This window comes from Macaca nemestrina, chromosome 4 (assembly GCF_043159975.1).
Source record: "Macaca nemestrina isolate mMacNem1 chromosome 4, mMacNem.hap1, whole genome shotgun sequence".
Classification (NCBI taxonomy): domain Eukaryota; kingdom Metazoa; phylum Chordata; class Mammalia; order Primates; family Cercopithecidae; genus Macaca; species Macaca nemestrina.
The window spans coordinates 184,235,699-184,259,510 of NC_092128.1; the positions used below are offsets into that span (position 1 = coordinate 184,235,699).

Sequence of the window (23,812 nt, forward strand, 5' to 3'; positions counted from 1 at the left end):
CCTATGTACCTCTTAGTTCTTACCACAAGTGAGATTATTTTACATTGCATTTTCTTGTGGGCTGTTGGGAATATGGGTATGCAGTTTTTATGTATTAATCTTATATCCAGCCACATTGCTAAGTTCTCCTTTTTAGAAATGGTTTTTAGAGTCATTAGGATTTTCTATTAAAACAGCCACATGATCTGCAAATAATATATTTTAAATCACTTGTAATCTTCATATCTTTTATTTATATTCTTTGTGATGCCCTCTGAGACAATATTGAATTCAAATGGTGATAATGGACATTTTTGTCTTTTTTCTTAATTTAAAGGAAATATTTCTCATTTTGTACCATGGAGCATTATGCATAGGATAGGTTTGTGGAATTTCCTTCTCAATCCTAAATTTAGGGATTCCCAGTTTCTGAAAAGTATTCAGTATGAATAGAAAAGCTTTTTGACCATTTCCACATTAAACATATGCCTACTGTATAATCAACATTCAACATTAAGCATATGCCTACTCTATAATCCAGCAGTTGTCACTCTTAGGTGTACGCAAAGGAGAAATGAATGTGTAAGTGTACTGAGACGTAACTAGACAGTTCACAACAGCTTTACACATAAAATAACTAAAGTAATGCAAACTTTAGTAGTTACATAAATACATAAAACCATCACTTTTATCAAAATAGAAACATCCCAAAAGTCAACCAAAGGAGTTTGACTTGCCATTCAGTGGAACACCGCACAGCAATTTTCTTTCTGCTGAAGAATGTGCTTTTGGACGTCTTTTATTAAAAACTATGAAAGGTAAATTTTATTTTGCCTCAATTCTGCATCACAATTTAGCTACACATGGAATTCTAGATTGCCTATGTTCCCTTAGTGTTTTGAAGATTCAGTTTCATTGTCCTCTGGCCATGATGATTGCTGAAGAAAAGACCCTAGTTGGTCTTAATTGTTGTACCTTTAAGGGTAATCTGTTGCTTCTCCTTAGTTACTGGTAAGACTGCTTTTGTTTTAAATTTCTAGTGTTCTGAATAGTGTTCTGAAGTTTCACCATGATGTGTCTAGGTATAGCATGTTTTCCCATCGTGCTATACCCTTTACCTTCTCTGAATCTGACAACTCATGTCTTTTGTCATCAATCTTAGAGAATTCGCAGCTGTTACCTCTTCCACTATTGCTTCATGCACATTCTTTCTAGTCTCTTCTTCTGGATCTATCATATCAAGTAATGAGATTTCTCATTATTTATTTCAGGTCACTTGACCCTTCATTTATGTTTTCCTTTCTATCTTTGCTGCATTCTGTGTAATTTCTTCAGATACATTTTATATTGGCCTAATTCTCTGTTCAGCTATGTTCAATCTACTATTTAACCTGTTCAGTGAGATTTTTTAATACTTTTTATTATTTTTATTATTTTTGGATTCTTTAATTGTCTTTGGTTTTGGGGGTCTTTTTTTTCTTTTCAGTTTTTCATTTCAATGACTATATTTTTCATTTCTAGAAATTACATCTCATACTTTTCCAAATATACCATAGCCGGGCACAGTGGCTCATACCTGTAATCCCAGAACTTTAGGAGGCCGAGGCAGGAGGATCACTTGAGTCCGGAAGTTCAAGACCAGCCTGGGCAACTGTGTTAGTTCATTCTCATGCTGCTATAAAGACATACCTGGGACTGGGTAATTGATTAAGAAAAGAGGTTTAACCAGCTCATGGTTCTGCAGGCTGTGCAGACTTCTGCTTCTTGGGAGGCCTCAAGAAACTTACAATTGTGGCAGAAGAAGAAAGGGAAGCAGGCACAGTCTTCACATGGCCAGAGCAGGGGGTGGAGAGAGAGAGAGAGAGAGAGAGAGAGAAGGGGATGGTACACAACCATATCTTGAGAGAACTCTATCATGAGACAATACTGGGGGGTGGTGTTAAACCATTAGAAACCACCCCCATGATCCAGTCACCTCCCACCAGGCCCTACCTCCAACACCTGGGATCCCAATTCATCATGAGATTTGGATGGGGACACAGAGCCAAACCATATCAACAACAAAGTAAGACCCTGTGTACAAAAAATCAAAAGGTTAGCCAAGCATGGTGGAGCATACCTATGGTTCCAGCTACACAAGAGGCTGAGGCAGGAAGATCACTTGAGCTCAGGAGGTCAAGGCTGCAGAGAGCCATGATCACGCCACTGCACTCCAGCCTGGGAGACAGGCTGACTCTAAATAAACAAATAAACAAATATGCCAGTTAACTTTTCTATAGTGTTTTGTAACAGTTTTATTGTGGCTTGGATTTCCTTTATCTTCGTTTTAGTTTTTATTTAATTTAAAAGGCTAGGTAATATTCAGAAGGTACAATATAGTACATAGTCCGTCTCCCTCAGAGGTAATCATACCTCATAGTCTATTATATGGGTGTGCCTAATTTATTTAACCAGTTCATTATTGATAGGCATTTAGGTTAAGTCCTTTGTTGTTACAAATAATACTGCAGTGAACACCATTTATACATATCATTCGCATATATGGAAGTATACATCTAGGTTAAATTAGAATTGCAGAGTTAAAAGCTATAAATATTTATAATTTTAATGAATATCACTTTGTTACCTTCCGTAGAGCTTCTACTCGTTGGTACCTGGCCATACCTTCTCTTGTAATGTAGATGATGACCTGTTTCTCCAGTCAGCCCACCAACCTGGTGTTACCAAACTTGGAAATTTTGGTCATCTGACAGATGAAAAATGATCTCAGTGTAGTTTTAATTTGTGTCACTTTCTATGAGTGAGATTGAGTTTCTTTTCAATGACTAAGGTCATTATTTGTCCTTTTCTATGAACTACCCACTCATATCTTTGCCTGTTGTTTTCTGTTGGATTCTTTTTTTGTATTAATTTGTAGGAACTCTTTATGTAATGGAGTAATTAATGATATGCTTGGAGGAAAAAGAACCTATAATTTCTGTCTCAATTGTAAATTTTTAAAACTTTGCTTATGACATGTTTTAGTGTAAAAAATGTTTACTTTGTATATTTAAATAGTTTGCTATTTTGCTTTAAGGGTCTTGGGACTACTGTTCCCTTTTAAATGGTTTTCTTCACTAAAAGTGCTCTGTGACTTATTCAAGTGCTTTTATGTTTGATTTAACTTGGCATAGAATGTGTGGATTAAACTTCTTTCCTCTAGGATGACTACTCCATTGTTAAAACATTTATCAAATAATTTATCTCTTTTTTTTTTTTTTACTTTAAATCCTAAAATTACTGCATACCAAATTCTAGTAAATATTTGGGAGATGTATATCTATTTCTGGATTTTCTGTACTCTTCCATTGATATATCTTACAGTATTAGTTCCTTTTCATTATTCTTTTTCAGAACTTTCCAACTCTCCTTTCTTAATTTTTCTTTTCTTTTATGAACTTTTGAACCATCCTGTTTAGTAAAAAAAAAAAAAAAAAAAAAAAAAAAATTGTATTTTAATGGGTTTTTAGTCACTTTAAACATAGCTATGGTATAATCTTGTGCACATTGTTCTATTTTTCCATCACTGATGGGGAGTTCATCTTGTTTTTGTGTCTGCTGGCTGCTCTCTCATAGGGGCTTTTTTCTCATTTGCTTTGCAATTTTTTGTTGTAAGCTTCTATTTAGAGGGAGCACACTTTTTCTTCCAAGAGAGTTCAGTGTGCCTTGGGCTGTGAAGTGTTGCTGTAAAGCAATTTTGCATTTGTTTCTGTTGAGTTTCCTCAGACCATGAGAACCTTAGGATTTGTATACCAGGTTTGCGAATTTAGATGCCAGCCATGTTTGAGGTGGAGGTTTAGGGGCTCCATTTCTCATGGGAGAGTTTCTTGCCCTCCTCCCCCAACCTCTTAGCCCGTGAGCTGAGCCAGGTTTCCTTGTTGGTAGAATTTCCCAGCTCCTTTACCAATGGGCAAGGCTTGCACAGGCATCTTGACCCCAGTGCCCACCTCCTTGGTGCCCAGGGTCAAGTCTCTCGCCCCTCCTATTCATGGGAACCCCAGCCCTAGGGCCCATTTCTGGTTGAGGAATGTCTCTTACTTTTGGGCTCAGCTATAGAGTTAAAAAGTTATATTTTATCCTCATTTCTCTGTATTGCAACCGGAAGAGGTTCTACCTTCACACCAGCCACTGTTTGAGGACCCCAAATCTTTGGGAGCTGCCCTTCTCTCGCAGTGTTTTTTTTTTTTTTTTTTTTTTTTTTTTTTTTTTTTTTTAAATCTTGGTTTTCATGGTCATTTGTGGTTGTCAGATGACACTTAACCTAAGGGTTGGGATTGGGGGGGCAGTGAGTGGGAGCTGCTTGATTAGAATCTCTTGAGGAGCTTTTTCAAAATACATCTGGTCGACATCCTCAGGCCTTTTCCAGCCAGGGCATAGCAGGTTGGTGGTGGGTGGGAAGGTGATAGGTAGTTTGGAAAAAGTTCCCCAGATGCTTCTCTTATGCTGCCCCCGCCTCTCCTCAGCCCACTCCCACCCCTGCTGAGAATCAGTACTGCAGTCAGATTGGCTGGAGGTCAGGGTGTGTTATGGCTCTGGCCATCATCTCATATCTGACACAGATACTAGGGACTGGAGCACTTTCAACCGCCTCTGTGTTGCTGGGCCAAGTGTCCTACGGCTACGAAAATAATAGAGTGTTAAAATTGACAACTCTCTGTTATTTTAATGTATCCAAAGCTTATGAAATACCACCCATCTCTTTTTATAGATTGAGACATTTAGCACCCAAGAGCTGTATAGATCTCAGCTTGTACAACTTCAGGCACATGATGGATTATGGCAGCCATTTCACTGTGAATTTTTCTTGCTGCAGGTTGAAAGTGGATCATCTGGTACATGCTCATGTTTAAAAATAGGAAAGCTAGCTGTTAAGAGCAGAGTTTCAGAGACACTCCTCTGCCATCTACTTAGACTACAATCAACAGATACCAAAGCCAGGGGTCCTCAAAGGTATAGATCAGGCAGCTGTGTTTCCTCATTTTACAGAAGAGAACACTGAGGGCCCCAGATATAGCTTTCACGTGGTTGCAGGAAAAAAAAAAATCTGGCCCTGAGTCCAGAACCTCTGTCCTGAAACTCCAGAATGTTCTTCTAAGTAAACCATGCCACTCAGAAAGCATCTCAGTACCAGATAATCAGTGTGGCGGGACACTTCTCATTATTTTATATGCTATAGGGAAAAAGACCTGACCATTTTAATTTTTATCCTTGGTAAAATTATAGATCTTCCACCGGCACTCATTATCAACCAGATCCTGACCTTTGAGAGAAAATACACAATTAAAATTGTAACCCGAGACATTGATGAAAAAATTAAAAATAACAATTTTAGTAACAGCGGACATTTATGTAGCACTGATCTTAGCCCAGGACTGTACTAAGTGCTTAACATCTATTAACTTGATTGTTCTTACAAGACTGACTTGTAGGGGCTGTTATTACCTTCATTTTATAGATGACAAAACGGGGGCAAATAAGTTGAGTAACTTGTCCCAGATCACACAGCTTGTATGTGGGAGCTAGGACTGGAACCCCAGAGCCTGGCCGCAGGGTCATGCTCTCACCCAGTGCATGCAATGGCCTCTCATAAATCAATCCAGTGTAAAACATTAGAATCTGCTTTAAAACCATAGAATTATATAAGGAATCAATGTACAGACCATGCAGTGAATGGCATTCCTGGAAAAAGCCCCCAGAAGGAATTTTAATTCAGCTTTCCTTTAATTCTGAGCAGCTAGCTAGCAAATATGCGAATACAGTTGTTCCCAGATAATGCCTTATGTCTGACCATCTTAAACGGGTGCTGTTTTTCAAAAACTTAAAAACAAAATCCATGACTTCTAATTATAAAAGTGATACATGTCTACTTGGGAGGCTGAGGTGGTGGGAGGATGGCTTGAGCTCAGGAGTTTGAGGCTGCAGTGTGCTACTATCATGCCTATAAATAGCCACTGCATTCCAGCCTGGGCAACACAGCCAGGCCCTATCTCAAAAAAATAAAGAGTAATACACGTGCATTGAAGAAAATTAATTTTATTGGGGGTTTTTGAATTTTTATTATACACACCACACACAGCACATATGAAAAAATGGGTATGAACTCAGGCATTCGACTGGAAGAACAGTACTAAAGTAATCAATATCCATGTAGTCAGCGTGGCTGAGGTTGGTTTGGTTTTTCTCCTCTTCTCTTCTCCTTTTTTTTTGAGACGGAGCTTTGCTCTTGTTGCTCAGGCTGAATTGCAATGGCGCAATCTCCTTTTACCGCAATCTCTGCCTCCCAGGTTCAAGCGATTCTCCTGCCTCAGCCTCCTGAGTAGCTAGGATTACAGGCATGTGTCACCACGCCTGGCTAATTTTGTATTTTTAGTAGAGATGGGGTTTCTCCATAGGCTGATCTTGAACTCCTGACCTCAGGTGATCTACCTGCCTCGGCCTCCCAAAGTGCTGGGATTACAGGCATGAGCCACCGTGCCCGGCCTTGGTATTTTTTTTTCTAATCTCAATGAGATTATATCAGATATGTTATTCTTTGACATGCTTTGATTATCTTATTCTTTTGACTTTTTAAAACAGCTTTGTTGGGATATAATTGGTGTAAAATAAACAGTTTATGTTGAAAGGATATAGTTTGATAAGTGTGACATATGTGCTTACCTTTGAAACCATCACCACAAACAAGGTAGTGATCATACGCATTGAGCTGTTTTCCCTGCCTCCCAGGTCCTACGGACCCCGTGCCATTCCCAAGAAACCACTGACCTGCCTTCTGTCACTGTAGACTAGTTCGCATTTGTTAGATTTTATATAAATGAAATCATACAGTATGTATTCCATTTTGTCTGACTGCTTTCACACAATAAAATTATTTTTAGGTTCATCTAGAATGTTTCATGTTCAATGTTCATTTTTATTGCAGGTCAATTAGACATTACAATTTCTTTATCCCCATACACCTGTTGATAAACTTTTTGGATTGATGCCAAGTTTTGGGTTTTTTTGGCAATCATAAATAAAGCTGCTATCAACAGTAGCATGCAAGTCCTTGGACATATATATTGCTTATTTCTCCTGGATAAACACCTAGGAATGGAATGGTTGAGTTATATAACACGTGTGTTTCACTTCTTAAAAAGCTGCCAAACTCATTTTCAAAGTTGGCTGTATTATGTCACATCTCTGCCAGCAGCGTATGAAAGTTCCTGTTGTTAAACATCCTCACCAACATTTGGTATGGCCAGTATTTTCATTTTAATAGGTATTAATACTTAGTGGTCTCATTGTGGTTTTAATTTGCATTTCCCTAATGACTAATGATCCTGAACATCTTTTTTGCCATTCATGCATCTTTTTAAATGAAGTGTCTTTTCAAATGTTCTTGCCCATTTTTGTATAGGGTTGTTTGTTTTCTCATTGAGTCCTCAGAGTTATTTATATATTAAGAATACAAGTCTGGGCCAGATGCGGTGGTTCACGCCTGTAATCTCAGCACTTTGGGAGGCTGAGGCAGGCGGATCACAAGGTCGAGATCAAGACCACGGTGAAACCCCATCTCTACTAAAAATACAAAAAATTAGCCGGGTGTGGTGGCGGGCGCCTGTAGTCCCAGCTACTTGGGAGGCTGAGGCAGGACAATGGCGTGAACCCAGGAGGCAGAGCTTACAGTGAGCCGAGATCGCGCCACTGCACTCCAGCCTGGGCAACAGAGCGAGACTCCGTCTCAAAAAAAAAAAAAAAAAAAAAACAAATCCTTTATCAGAAATTTGGCTTGCAAATATTTTGCCAAGTCTTTTTAGTCTGTTAATATTTTCTATGAAAGATAAGTTCTTACTTAATTTTGATAAAATCCATTTTTTTCCTTTTACAAATTGTGCTTTTGGGTATTATAGCTAAGAAATTTTTCACCTAACCCCAGGACACAAAGATTTCCTCCTATGTTTCTTTCTAGAAGTTTTGTACTTTTAGAAATGTTATTAAATATATATATATATATAAAAATAGAGATGGGGTCTCGCTCTGTCACCAGACTGGAGTACAGAAGTGGGAGCACAGTTCACTGCAGCCCCCATCTCCTGGCCTCAAGTGATCCTCCTACCACAGTCGCCTAAAGTGCTGGGATTACAGGCATGAGCCACCACCACACAGGGCCACAAAAGTGTTATTTAGTTCCAAATAATTAGGGATTTTTCCAGAAGCTTTCTGTTACTGACTTCTAATTTAACCTCAGTGCGGGCAGGGAATCGAGTTTTTATGAATTGAATCTTTTGAAATTTATTGAAACTTGTTTCATCATCCAGAATATAGTCTGTCACAGTAAATATTTCTTGTGCTCTTGAAAACAATGTATATTCTTCTACTATTATGGGTGGATTATTTTGTAAGAGTTAGATCAAGTTAGTTGATAGTGTTGTTTAGGTATTCTATATCGTTACTTATTTTCTGTCTACTTGCTGTATTATTGAGAAAGGGATTGTGGAATCTCTGACTGTATTTGTGGATTTGTCTATTTCTCTCTTCCTTTTCATCAATCTTGTTTTATGTATTTTGAAACACTGTTATTAGGTACAAAAACATTAGGATTTGTATGTCCTATTTATGAAGGGAACAGTTTATCATTATGAAACTACTATATTTATCTCTGGTAATTTTTTTATCTGTATCTATTCTGTCTAATAATATAGCCACTCTGGATTTCTTTTGATAAGCATTAATATGATAGTTTTTTTTCCATCTGTTTAGTTTTAACATTTTGGATCTTTCCATTAAAAGCGAGTTTCCTGTACGGAGAATATACTTGAATCTTGCTTTTTATCTAATTTAGCAGTCTCTGTTTTTTAGTTGTGGTGTTTAAGCCAGAGATCAACAAACAACTGTCTATAGGCTGAATCCAGCATGTAGCTTGTTTCTGTATGACTTGTGAGGTAAGAATAGTTTTTAAATTTTTAAAGGGTTGAAAAAAATCAAAAAGAAGCTAACCTAAAAAGCTTAACATATTTACTGTCTGACCCTTTATGGAAAAAGTTTGCCAAATGCTGATTTAGACTATTTATATTTAATGTATGATTGATATGTCTGTGTTTAACCAGTAACACAAGAAAGAAAACTATTTTTCTTTTTGTCTCATTTGTTCCATTTTTTCTCTTTTTTCCTTTTTTGCTGCCTTCTTTTGGATTATTTTCTATTTCTTTATATCTCCTTGGCTAGTTTATTGGCTATAACTCTATATTGTGAAATTTTAGTGGTTGCTTTAGGATATGTAGTGTAAATTTTTTAACTGACCACAGTCTACCACTTCATATAGTCTAAGAGCCTTACAACAATAGACTTCCATTTCTGGCCTTCGGTCCTTTGTGCTATTGTCATACATGTTACCTATGCCTATATGATAAGCCACCCAGCACATTGTTATAATTTTTGCTTTAATTAGTTAATTATCTTTTTAAATATTTGAAATTAAAGGTAAAGATTTTGTAACTACTATATAGTTCCCATTTCTGATGTTCATCATTCTTTTGTGTAGATTCAAGTTTCCTTCTGATGTCCTTTTTCTTCTGCTTGAAGAACTTTCTTCAGTGAAAATCTGTGATGAGTTCTCTCAGCTTGTATATGACTGAAAACATTTTTATTTCTTCTTCATTTTTCAGATAGTTTTGCTGGGTATGGAGTTCTAGGTTGGCAGGGCTTTTCCTACCCCCAGTATTTTAAAGATGTTACTCTGTTGTCTTCTAGTTTGCATTGCTTCCAACATGAAATCATCTATAATCCTTATTTTTATTCATTTGTACATCATATTTCTTTTTTCTCTCTCCTTGCTTTTAAGAAATTTTCTCTTTATCACTGGTTTTCAGCAGTTCACTATTATAATCTATGTCATGTTTCTTGTGTTTGGGGTCCTTTGGGCTTCTTGGATCTGTGGGTTTATAGTTTCATCAAATTTCAAAAATTTTTGGTTTGTTTTTTCAAATTTTTTTGCCTCACAATCCCTTCTTCCTTTTGAGTACTCTGATTATATGAGTTAGCAGCTTGATGTTGTCCACAGTTTACTGATGTGCTCTCTCTTTTTTTTAAGTTTTTTTTCCTCTGTGCTACATTTTGGATGGTTTCTATTGTTATGGTTTTTTATTTAATTCATTAGTCTGTTTTTCTGCAGTGTATAATCTGCTCTTACAACCATCCAGTATAGTTTTCATCTCACATATTACAATTTTTGTCTCTAAAAACTTGATTTAGATCTTTAATATCTTCTTTGTCTCTATTTAACATGTTTAACATTTTCTCTGGCATCCTGAGTAGAATACAGTTATAACAAATATCTTGATATCCTGCCTGTTCATTCTATCATCTATGCCATTTCTTACTAAGTTCCAATTGATTGGTTTTGCTCCCTATTATGAACTGTGTTTTCCTGCTTCTTTGCATAATTAGTGCTATAGAATAAATGTTTATGTCCTGCCAAAATTCTTATGTTGAAACCTAATCTCCAAGGTGATGATATTTGGTGTTGGGGCCTTTGGAAGGTGATTAGGTCATGAAGGCAGAGCTTTGCTTTGTAAATGGAATTACTGCCCCTTATTAAAGACAGTCCAAGAGAGCTCCCTTGTCTCTTCCACCATGGAAAGACACAGCAAGAAGATCATTATCTACAAACCAGGAAATGGGAGTGTAGATTGACTGCAGGGTGCATCCCTCTGTTCTCAGGTGTTGGCAGGCTCTTGTTCATTGCTTTTCTTTTTCAGTGCACTTAGAAAAGCCATATTATGACAGAATCCACATTAGCAAGAAAATGCCGTCACTTTGCAAAGTAATCAAGCCTGTTTTTTCTCTGATTTTAAAACCATTCTTTTCAGGTCATTATCCCATTGTTATTTTGACTTTTTCTTTCCTCAATCAAAAAGGGTATTATTTGGCAGCTCTGAAGATCTTGAGGCTTTAGTTATAGAAAAATTAAATGCTTAGCAGTGTTATTTTCTGGTGCCAAAATATTCATTTCTGTGATTAAATGTAGGTAAAATGGGTAAAGAGGCGTATTTCTTTTCCATATTGCAAGTAAAGCTTAAGATCCCATATTCCTGAAAGGGGCAGAGAAGCCTAGTGTAGGGAAAGGAAGTCTACTGATAATCCACAAACCGACTTTAAGAAATCATCTCAACTTTCTTCTTGGTTTGAAGTTATTCAAGAGTCTCTGGCAGAAGTCACTGGGTGAATTTTAACTGTTTCTCTTTGTCACCACTGATGTCATGAATTAGGTGTTGCGTTCTCTTGCTGTTCCTGGCTGGCGATGAGACCCAGGATAAGAGTGGGGCAGGGAGGGTTTCTCGAGCCAGCCTGACCCAGGGAAGTCTCACAGCCCACTAAGGCTATGAGTCAGGCTGATATGAAGTCCCTATCTGTTGTAGAATCCATGGTAGAGAGTGAACTCAGGTTGACTCCACCAGGGAAAATTCCCCATGACACAGGCAGGTCCAACTGAGCTTTCTGCGGTGGACTCTCCTACTCTTTCTCCTCTCTTTTCATCTGCACTGAGGAAGCACAACCCAAGCTGCTGCCACGACCAGGCGCTGACCTGCACTCTCACCTGCATAGCACGGCAGCCTCACCGGCCTTCCATGAAGCACAGGGTGCTCCCATATGTGCCCTGCTGCAGTTCCCCTCTACACCTAGGCTCAGTACCCACACACCTGGAAACATGACGTCGTTCCAGTGTGCAAGGACTGGACCCCCGAAGGCGCGCTGAGCCGTGACCCCCTCAGTGCTTCCTGAGCTGTCTAAGCCTCTGGGACCTCAGTGCAATTTTGACTCTAGTTTAATCAAACAGGGGGTTCTGTCTGTGTCCAGTGTGAGAGGTGGACTGCTCGTTTCACAGCTGTGGATTTTCCCTTTCTGTCTCCCCAGAAATTGCAGGTGCTGCAGTGTCTGAAATTTCCGGGCCTTTCTCAACAGAGGACATAGCCAGTAACTGTGTCCCCGCTCAGTCTTTGAGCGAACCCATTTTGTGGATCGTGTCCTATGCGCTCATGAGCGTCTGTGGAGCCATCCTCCTTGTCTTAATTGTCCTGCTGCTGCTGCCGTTCCGGTGTCAGCGTCGCCCCCGTGACCCTGAGGTCGTCAATGATGAGTCCTCTCTGGTCAGACATCGCTGGAAATGAAGAGCCAGGCCTGACCTCAAGCAACCATGAACTCAGCGATTAAGAAAATCACATTTCAAGGGCAGCAGTCTGGATCGACAGCGGCACTTCCTCCCGTGCCCGCCCGTCTTCAATCTCTGTTCTGCTCCCAGATGCCTTTCAGATTCACTGTCTTTTGATTCTTGATTTTCAAGCTTTCAAATCTTCCCTACATCCAAGAAAAATAATTAAAAAAAAAAAAAAAAAAAAAAAAAAAACTTCATTCTAAACCAAAACAGAGTGGATTGGGCTGCAGGCTCTATGGGGTTGGTTATACCAAACTGTCTACATGTGCCACCAACACAAAACCAAGCCTTGGCTAGTTGTCTTCTCTCTTCAATCTCTGGAAAAATAAGTGCATATAGTTGATAACCCCTCTTAGCTTACAGGAAGCTTTTCGTATTAATCACCTTTGAGGGTATTTTGCGCCAGACCTCAACCTGGGTCAAAGTGGTACAAGAAGGTTTGCAGTATGATGGCAGGAGAAGCAGCCTGGGGCCTGGGGATATAACCATGCTGTACCCTTCAGATCTGGAAACACAGCCACAGGCCCCTCTTCTGGGTTTGTGCTCTGAATGGGAGCCAGAATTCACTAGGAGGTCATCAACCAATGGTCCTCACCAGCCTCTTCTGAAGATGGAAGGCCTTTTGCCCATTGAGGTAGAGGGGAAGGAAATCTCCTCTTTTGTACCCAATACCTGTGTTGTATTGTTGGTGCGAAAGTGAAAACACTACCTCTTTTGAGACTTTGCCCAGGGTCCTGTGCCTGGGTGGGGATGCAGGCAGCCTTGACCACGGCTGTTTCCCTCACCCAAAAGAATTATCATCCCAACAGCCAAGACCCGACAGGTGCTGAACTGTGCATCGATCAGGAAGAGTTCTGTCACCAAGCTGGCCACTATCACATATGCTTACTCTTGCTTAAAATTAATAAATCATGTTTTGATGAGAAAAAACTTCTATTTCACTAGCTTAGTTGTCTCTTTTTCCAAATCTTCTCTGGAAGTAGGTTGGCTATTACCCTGTTGGGAAACAGGGAAATGGCCTGATGCCCATATTTCTGACCAGCTGTCGGGGAAGGAAGATGCAAGATGTGCAGAAGACACGAGGGAACGTCTACTTATCCCCGTGCTTCGAAGCCGTGTGTTTCCCTTTGCAGAACTGGGTAGGCTCAAGCATACCCATCCAATCAGCTTAAATCATTTAGCAGTTGACCTCTGTGCTTCTTCCTTTGGGGGTGTTGAATCTTTGGTAACAGGTGTGCAGTGGTACCTTATTTGGGGGCAGTCCCTACTTTCCGTCACTTTGAGGCCTTTGCCAAAGAAGAGTGGAAGCTGTTTCCTCGACCTAGCCTTATATGACCTGATGTCATTAGGAGAAGAGTTAAAAGACAGTATCCCCTCTCTCCTGATTGTGTGCCAAGTTCAGTGTTCCCTTTGCATTTCTTTTGGGGTGGGTTGACTGTATTATGGAATTCCACCAAAAGTGCTAAGTATCCCCTCCTGCAAAAGTGTCGGTTGTATTCACAGTAGGCTACGTGTGGATGTTTCAGCCATCTGCTCTGCTCCCTGGGTCCCCGGGTCACCACCATACTGAGAAATATATGACTCTGCCAAAGAGACGTGGAGACCACGTCGGCTTGTCATGGTGTCCTGGAAGACTCTCCAGCAGCCAGAAGAAACTTCTGTGCTGTTCTCACTAGAGAAGATTTGAGTTGCAGCTTGGAAGGAATATGACGGCATGGAATGGGAGGAGGGGGCTCTTGTACCAGGGCCCATTGTCACGTCTGCTCTCAGCTTGTTGAGAACTCATAATCTCAGAATGCATTTCACAGGGAGAGATGTCTGGAAGTCCAATTCTCATCCCATTGGCTTTTTCTGTGGTTGCTGTTTTGTGGGCCACTTTGCACAGGAGTGAAGCCAACACCCCGAGATTGTGCCTTCCCTTTGCTGTGAAAAATTCAAACCCTTGAAATAAAAGGAGGGAATCGCAGGTATGCCCTGATTAGTTTTCCTGCTTATTTCTTCATACAGACATCTTCTGTTTTGTTGTACTGTGTTAGGTTTCAGAGGCGGGGAGCTTCCTACTGCAGCAGATGAACAGGCATAGTTCTCAGAATACAGGAAAGCAACAAGTCAGGTTTCCAGGTGGAGGAGGTGAATGAAGTTTGCTGTCATGCTGTGCATTTCAGGTCAAATTTCTTTATCTTTTCATATCGCATGTCATTGGATGTGACATTTTGATGAAAATACTGAAATTACAAAAGCATAACTTTAGCAACAAGAATGAGATAGACAATTGAATGTGGGACATTTTTCTGGCATGCCTTGCTGCTGAGAATCGGACTTCCAGTCAAAACCCTGTTAGTGACACCCACCTCCTCCGGTTATGCAAATTGATGCTTAGCTTGGCAAGCCTTCAAGGAGGTTTGCTTGGAACAGGAAAGGAATTAGCAACCCTTTGAGGTGTCATTTTTACCTTGTAATACACTGTGGAAAATTCTGGAAGACAGTCCTTGCCTGAAAAGGTGCAACTTAGCATTAGGTTGTTATCAGAAACCTTGTCAAGTCTGATGGGAAATGGATACTTCTATATAGACAATATTATTTTAAGATGCTGCTTTATTTTCTTGATAACTTCTTTGGAAGTCTGAAATGAAATCCTGCCTTCAGTAACTGAAACCATTTATTAAAAATAGCAAGAAACGAGATGGGAACCAATTCTATTTTTATTCTTGGGAATTTAAAAGAGCCACAAGTGATTGGTGTCAGCTCTCCCAGCATATACTGTACACTACTTTGTATTTCTCCTGAACCAAAACCAAGTACCTAGCACTCAGGAAACAGATGCCCTGTGTGTGACCGTGGGGAATGTTTTTCTACAACAGGTTCCACTTCTGAACACTTGGAAGGACCTTACCCGATTCATGGTGAAATACAGGTTTAGGTTGGAGATAAATTTGGGGTCAGTTACTGTTCAAAATTGTGAAAGTAGTCCCCAGGAAGACAGGATTAATGACTCCACAGTGCTTTGGATAATAGATTTTGAAAAGCAATTGTGAATTGGGGATTCCATCATTTTATTTAAGATGTGAAGAGGGATTTAATTATTTAATATGCCGGGTGCAAACTTGTTAAATTCCTCTTTCCCTGTCCCTGCTTGGTGGAGCTGCCACGTGTGGTTCAGTTCTAAGTTCTGGCCTAATGCCACTCGATATCATTGGGAATAAATCGCTGTCCAACAGTCTGTTCCACAAACAACAGTAATTGAGTTTTACAGACTTTATTCTGATTAGTGGAAATCAAATAATTGAATGGAATCCCCACGTGTTTTCTCTTGCACAAACTTATTAGACTTGATTAGAAAACTGTTTGGAGGAAAAGCTTGCCACTAAGTTTTTGTTGTTGTTGTTGTTTTGAAAAACAACCCAACACCATAAAGTGTAAAATTAGGGGTTTTTGCCAAGAAAGCTATTAGATTTTCTGAAAGCCAAGAAAACTCCACGCCATAGAAGTTATTGTGTATATCTCTAGGGAGTTTTAAGAATTTCACATTTGAACTTTACAGCAGTTTATCAATTAAACAGCAAGCTGGAAAAATACATTTTGAGAGGGGTAGAAAGAATAAGAATATAATTAAAAGTATGCTAACAAAATAAGCAGAACATACTTTTTTAGAAAATGCAGTTTAGGCCAAGCACAGTAGCTCACGCCTGTAATCCCAGCACTTTGGGAGGCCTAGGCAGGTGGATCACCTGAGGTCAGGAGTTTGAGACCAGCCTGGACAACATGGTGAAACCCTATGTCTACTAAAAATACAAAAAATTAGCCAACTGTGGTGGTGCATGTCTGTAATCCCAGCTACTCAGGAGGCTGAGGCAGGAGAATTGCTTGAACCAGGGGGGCGGAGGTTGTAGTGAGCCAAGATTGTGCTACTGCACTTCAGCCTGGGCAACAGAGCGCAACTCCGTCTCAAAAGAAAGAAAATGCAGTTTCATTCCAGCCATCCTCAGATTTCCCTTCCCATTAAAGTGGCTGAATTCACTGGAGATGTGATTTATTTTGCAGATCCACCAATTCCAAACCTCAGGAATATTCAAGCGGGAGTCATGTGTCAGTGACAGCTTTGACAGAGGGAGAGACTGGCTGGGTGACCCGGGTGTTGCCCACATGGAGCAAGGACTGGTTCATTCAACAGTTGGAGAGTACAGGATGGCTGGGACCTGGGAAGTTCCAGAATCTGAAAAGAGGGCGGGGCAAGAAGGAGCCAGAAGAGAGGTCCCACCCCTCAGTGGGCAGTGGGGCACAGAGGTCCGCACCAGCCAAGAACCTCCCAGGATGCCCTGGGCGCCTCATTTCACCCCATGTTTTTGGCACAGTCTGCTTTTTAGGTATTTTCTAAAGGAACTTCTCAGGATTGATTATTTGTCAGAGGAACAATTAGGCCAAGAGAAACTTGCTTGGCAGCCATACGTAAAACACATCTGTCCTAATAAAACTAGAGATGCCTCAAGGCCCAAGCAGGACACAGGCAGGTTCAAGGTCATACACCAGGAAGTTCATAGGGGAGGGTCAAGCGACTGAGGCCAAAGGGGGCTGGTAAAGTGCTCTTTGAGGTCTGAGCATCTGGAAGGCTCCTGGCAGCAGTTACCCTGATTGTGTCATTGAGAGGCACAGCAACTGGGCCCTCACCGTTTCCGCCAGCTCTGCTGAGGCAGCTCAGCCCGTGCATTCCGAACATCTGACAGCTTCTTTCTCCAGAATGTCTTCTGTCAGAGACTTCCAGAAAAGGAGCTCCCTCCTGTCTCACTGCTGTTAGCATGGGAGCCCTGCTCCCCGGGCTCCACGTCCCCGGAAGGTCCAAGTTGTCCCGCAGCACACCCAGCCCCATTCAGGGTCAGTGCAGGAGGGACCAGGGAATCTGCATTTCAGTAAGCTCCCCAGGTGAGGCTGGAGAGCAGAAACCATGGCTCTCAGTTGTGAGCAGACTCCCTGGGCTGTTGGTGTCACCCTAGGGGTGGGTGAAGGCTGTTAGCCACATCTGTGGAATGTGGAAATGAGAACAAAGCCCCGCTGCTTAGTGCTGCCAGCAAAACCTCAAGTTGCATCAGTGGCTGAAATCTATCATAGGTGTTGAGGATATGTAACTCCCACCAATAAATACAGTATTTTCTTCCCTGCCCCTGAGCTTCCTCTGGGTTTCTTATCATCAGCTATTACACACAGACTTCCAGTGCTTCTAAATTGTACTGTGTAACTTTTATATCATACTTGTGTGCTTAAAAAGCACACAGTAGGTAGTGGCTGGGCCAAGAGACATCACAAAGCTTCCTGATAAATTCGAATCCAGCCACAGCAAGAGCAACGTGCGGGTACCTGGTCCCTGATGCTTGGGTGCACTGTTGAGCCTCGGGTACTTCTTGGACACTATTGTGAGAGCAGCCATCCTGGTGTCTCTGCCAGCATCTTGGGAAAGGATGTGATGGTAAAATATCTGTCTCTCCTCTGGGAATCAGGGCAGCCCCAAGAAGTGGGCAGTTCCCTTTACAGATGGATAATTATTTGTGTAAGACCAACCAGATAAAGTCCAGACTGTATAGAACACACGTGTGCCTCACACATAGCCATCTGAGTAAAGTATTTTGCCAATATAGATTTATAATTATAAATGATAGATTTGTAATATAGATTTCAGTGAGCTGGGCACAGCTGTCACTTTAGTGGTATTAATAAAAGACTGGAAAACTTGAGCGTCCTTGGCAACCTAGCCTTTGACATTGATGTTTTTACATAGGATTTTCTTCATTTGGGTTGGAATAAAAATGCATTTTTATTCACAAGGCATGGACAGATAAGAACATCATAAGGAGGGAAGTGTCTCCAAAAGTCAGGACTTATGTTTTTCTGTTGAGTGCTATATGTGGAGGTCATTGCAAATTCCCTGATAGAAGTATGGTTTCGCTTGCTACATTGTACCTATTGAAGTAAAATTTTACACAAGCCTCGCATTTCTAAGGTTAGTGTTCCTGAATGAAATGTTAAGAAAACATTAAAAGGTTATATCTTTTTAAGATGGAGGAAAAAAGTGAAAAAAGCTAATTAATCTATAATGAAAATTGCACAAAATAACAAAATAACATTTCTTAACAAATTTAGTACAATTTTGTGTTCTTTGTTGCTAGTGGTATAAAACGAGATTTTTTTCCCTCATTTTTCTAATTGTAGATGTAATCTCTCACATTTATATCAGTGAGGATTGAAATTCTGTGTAGCAGTTACTCAGCACATATGAGAGGGCAGCGAATGAATGAGATTTGTCATGTGCTAATAAAAGCTGAATTTTTATAATCTAAAATGATGTATTTTCTACTATTGCTGTTAATTTGCATTGTTAAAAATTCTTAAAGTTTGACATGTTATGTTCAGTCACTGAAAGCGACCACTCATTTTTTCTTAAAGTTGATGACTTTTCTGCTCTGCTAGAGGTAGTATTTTGCTTCTGGCAGAAGAGCTGCAAACTGTGTATCCTCAAACAGATGCAAAAAGTAGTGCTTTGCAAAATGTTTGTTTTGTGTTTATCTCAGATTAACATCCTTTAATACATGTTTCTTAAGTGTAACTTGTATTTCTGAAAATGCTTAAAATTATTTTATATTTCCCTTTGGGAATTTTGCTCTATTTCCAGCACGCTGGTGTGATTTAAAGATGTAAGAAGACCAAGAGTTGGCGTAAAGGGATATTCATTCCATGTTAAAAGTGGCTTCATAGCTACTGACAAATGTCTGAACTATTGTTGTGCCCTTCAAAACTGGAGTTTTCTAAAATAATCTTATTTTTGTACCTGTATATCCCAATTTAAGATATATGCCATTGAAAGGGAAATAAAACATTTTTGTTTATTTGAATAAATAATACTCCCAACCTATTGCTTTTGGAATTTTTTGTAAATACTTCTCTTGGATCACACTTCTGAAATCACCATAGGTGTCATATCTGGTGGTCCATTACCTCCACTTTTTCATTGTGGGTTCCTGGGAAATGTCGAGGATAAGATGGAATGGAAGGGAGTGTTCAGGCTCAATCATTAAGATGCAAAACATGGCTGGGCGCGGTGGCTCAAGCCTGTAATCCCAGCACTTTGGGAGGCCGAGACGGGCGGATCACGAGGTCAGGAGATCGAGACCATCCTGGCTAACACAATGAAACCCCGTCTCCACTAAAAATACAAAAAAATTAGCCAGGCGTGGTGGCGGCGCCTGTAGTCCCAGCTACTCGGGAGGCTGAGGCAGGAGAATGGCGGGAACCCGGGAGGCGGAGCTTGCAGTGAGCCGAGATCCGGCCACTGCACCCCAGCCTGGGCGACAGAGCGAGACTCCGCCTCAAAAAAAAAAAAAAAAAAAAAAAAAAAAAAAAAGATGCAAAACATGCTGAAGGTGGGGAAGGTAAAGTGCTTTAGAATCTGGAAACCCTACAGGTGGAGAGAAAATACCTGTAGAGAAGAAACCCAGTAAGCACATTTCAGCGGTCTTAAGGATGGGACAGATGGTTCAGCTCGGTCCTGGGGACTGAGGGTGACCAGGTTGGCAATGCCTGTGCGGTCATTCCCATGATCACCCTGCAGGGAGATGGCATTCTCCCATTTCACAGACGAGAAACCATCTCTGAGTCATCTGCCCAGGAAAACAGCGAAAAAGTGGAGAGGAACCCGACTCTGTTCCCCTCCAACAGCCCAGCTCTTTCTCTGCACTACACTCTTTTGTCCCTCTGCCATCCTGAACCACACTCTCAGAGCCTAATGCATCACTTGTGCCAGAAGAATCCAGTTTAGTGGTCAGTCTCTAGAGAGGGGTGTGCAGCAATCTGGGCACAGCAGAAGTACTTAGTGAATGAAATGAAGATCATCCGTGAGCCATGATCTAGCTGCTACGCCAATCCTTTAAATATACACTCCTTTCAATGACTAGACACTTTTCGTCTGACAATATCCAAATGAGGAGGAAAAAACGAATCTCCAAGCATTAGGAGGTAAAGTGATAGTTACTGGAGAAACAGAATAGGGTATCTGCTTTCTAGTAAGAAGATGATTTATCCTATTTTGCCATCCCTAAGCTGGAGGGGACGTAACGGATGGGATTTTCACGAGTCTGTCACTAGGTGGTGCTGTTGTAAAGCGTTGTGGTATGTGTAACGTTTGTGCCTCTCCCCATTCCGTGTAGCTTTCACAAAGCAGCTTTTTCTCAAGTATGGGTATGTAAGCAGACTACATTCCAGAGCTTTTTCATTCTGTTCTTTATAGAATCTGAAAACTAGGCCAGCTAGAGGTGTAGTCAATCTTAGAGGCAACCCCCAAATACACATTTCCAGCCCTGACCTCTCCTGGGGTTTTTAGACTTGTATCTCCAAGTTCCTCTGTTCAGATTTTTTCTCTCTACTGTATCCGTTTGATAAATTATATTTTCTTATGAAATTATTCATCTAAGTTTCCAAATTAAACGTTAAGCAGAAGAGTGTTATGACTTTTTAAATTTCTCCTGTTTTTATGGTTTTCCCTGATTTCCTATATTGTATATTTTTATGCACACACACACATACACACACACAAAGACACACATACTCAAATCCTTAGCTCATGACTTATTTATTTGATTAAGAATTTTTTCCTAAAGGTCTAATTAGTTGTACTATTTACTGCTCTTGTTGTTTTTGTTTTTATTACTTTTGCCGTGTTTAGTTTTGATTGATAATTCACTTATTTTCATTCTGTTACATTGGCATAAGTATGGCAATAAATATTCCTCTACGCACTGATGTAATTGTTTTTCAAATATTCTGACATGTCTTTGTTTTCTAAAAATTTTACATTGCTTCTGTTTGTTTTCCCTTTCATCAAAGAGGAGTTTAAGAGACATTTCTGAAATTTTCTAGTGACAGGTGCTTTTTCTTTTCTGGTAATTTCTACTCGGGTTGCTCTGTGATTATACGTGTGGTCTATAACAGCGGTCCCCAACATTTTTGGCACTGGGGTCTTGTTTAGTGGAAGGCAGTTTTTCCACGGGTGGGGGATAGGGGATAGTTTTGAGAAGAAACTGTTCCACCTCCGATCATCAGGCATTAGTTAAATCCTCATAAGGAGCCTGTAATCTAGATCCCTCGCCTGCGCGGTTCACAACAGGGGTTGCACTCCTATGAGACTCTAATGCTGCCTCTGCAGGTCTGGCAGGAGGCGGAGCTCAAGCGGTAATGCTCCGTCACTCACCTCCTGCTGTTGGGAACCAGGCTGCTCACCTCCTTCTGTGCACCCTGGTTCCTAGTAGGCCACAGACCGGTACCAGTCCATGGCCCGGAGTTGGGGAACTCTGGTCTGTAACATGTCCAGGATGTGGAACTTGAGATTTTCTTTACAGCTCAGCACAGACCCATTTGTATGTTCTATGGCTGCTTGAAAAGAAGGTGCATTCTTTCCTTCCTGGTAGAGAATTTGAACTATGTCCATTGATGCTATTCTATTATGCTGCATAGCTTTGCCGTATTTTTACTCTTTAATGTGATCTGTCCTGGACTGAGAGAACTGATGCCTACTGCCAATGTGTTTTTATGTGTTTCTGTTGCACTCAGCTAATCTTTGTGTTATAAACATTGCTGCTGTATTGCTTTGTCCATATGTATTATATGTTATAGACTTAGGAATCTCTCCTTTAAGGCAAAGGGCTTCTCTTTGAAACATTTAATGTCTTTGGTGTGAATTCCTCTTTGACTAGAATGAAGTTCCCTGACCTCGCTCTGTGGTTGTTTGCAGTGGCATCCTAGGAAGTACCCATCCCTTTATTTCTTTTCCTATTCATTCTCTCTCTCACCATGGAATGATGGACCGGCTATTCACAGGAGGCTCCACAGGGGCAGAGGGTGTAGGTGGCCTTCCAGGTTCCACCCAACCTTCCAGGCGTCACAATTCCAATAGTCCCTGTGTCTCTACGGGCAGGGAGACAGTCTGTCTTCTGGGAACCCGGAGCATGTGCGTGTACGGTTGTAGAGCCTAACTCTTCTGACTCAGTGTCCATCAACTCCGCTGCCCTGCAGCCCCGCTTGCCTGCTTTTCCATTCTCACTATGAGAAGGAGGGATACGGCTTTGACGCTTCGTGCTGAGCTCCACCCTAGGGAATGTTTCTGGTGCCTTCTGAGGCTGGACACTGCCGAACCCTCTGACTACTGGCACCCTGTCTCCTCCTCCCCTCCCGACGCCCTCCGCCCCGCCCCAGGGTTGCAGCTCCTGCACATCCTTCGTGCTCTGTGCCTCCCTCTACCCCTGAGTTTCACTGGAAATGCAGCCTTTGGGGATCTGTGGTTCGTTTTGTTTTGTTTCATTTTTCTTGTTGTTGTTGTTCTGGTATTTCCAAGAGAAGGGAGAAGTTGTTACTTTATATGTGATGTTTACACTGGAAGTTTTTATTGAATATATTTTGCCCTTCAGTATTTATTGTATGGTTTTTGTATCATTTTCAGTTTTTTTTTCCACAGGAATGTTTTAGTTTGGTTATTTAAATGTTTTTAACTTTTTATTGAGACTTGAATAATGATTTATTATAGACACACTCATAGCTGTGTTATTCAAGGTGGAAAAAAATTGAGGTGATCTAAGTGTCCAACAGTAAAGAAATCAAGTAATTGTTACACCCATAGGGTGGAATATTCAGTAGCCATTAAAAATAGATTTTAACCATTTTAAGGTCAGGAAATAATATTCTTATTAAAAGAAAGAATAAACTGTCTCTGCAGTGTGATGCACAATTTTAAATGCACACTTCCCATACACACACATACACACACATACACACACATACACACACAGAGAGAAAAGAAAAAAGACCAAAGACCAGAAATAAATGTACTGACAAGTTAAAGAAGTGAGCTTAAAAAAAATTACAAGTAATGTAAAATATTCTTGAAAAAAGTCTGTATTTTCTAAAAATATATTATTTTTCCAAACAAAATATAAATCAGCCTATTGTCATCTTCCTGTCCCCACATTTGATCTCGTTCCTATTCTACTCCCTATCTTGGTGGATGGTGCCCCGGCCCCCACAGCCTGGGCTGGAAGCCTGAGTCATTCTTGCCTCCTCTCTTCCCTTCACTCGCCACACCTGACTGGTCATGAATCCTTTTGGTTCTGCCCCCTAAACAGCTCCAATCTTTGTACCTTCGCTGGGACCGTTCTAATGATCTGTCTTCTGAATCTTGAGTTAGTTATTTTCTTATTTATCTACCAGCCTTTATCCTCTCCCACTTTGATACCACTTCTCCATGGGTTGTGCCAGTACCAGCCTAAACACTTCCCATGGCTCCCTGCAGCCTACAGGAGAAGATCCAAATTCAACCACTCAAGACCAGCCCCAGTCTGACTCGAATCTACCTCTCCCACCACACATCTGCTGCACTCCAGTCTCTAGGGACTCTGAATTCTAGCACTGAACCTAGAGTCAAGAATGACCATCAAATTCTGTCAGCACTGGCCACACAACAGACTCTAAACAACCAGCACAAATCCTGGCCATGCCAGCTGCCGTGGGCAGCCAAATCTTCCCTGCCTAGAACCTAACAGATGCTCAACAGACATGGCTTGAACACATGAGGAA

The 23,812-nt window shown here is 40.8% G+C and overlaps 1 protein-coding gene across 2 annotated transcripts in view; it reads left to right on the top strand.

Moving 5' to 3' along the window:
* LOC105472608 (beta-secretase 2) overlaps positions 1 to 13,140 on the top strand; it is a 109,464-nt gene extending 96,324 nt beyond the window's left edge. For both annotated transcript variants that reach the window (XM_011726004.3, XM_011726005.3), the window contains one exon: positions 11,911 to 13,140. In XM_011726004.3, the coding sequence (XP_011724306.1) occupies positions 11,911 to 12,164 (254 nt within the window). In that variant the 3' untranslated portion in view covers positions 12,165 to 13,140. The remainder of the gene's footprint in view (positions 1 to 11,910) is intronic.
* Positions 13,141 to 23,812: the final 10,672 nt, after the last annotated feature.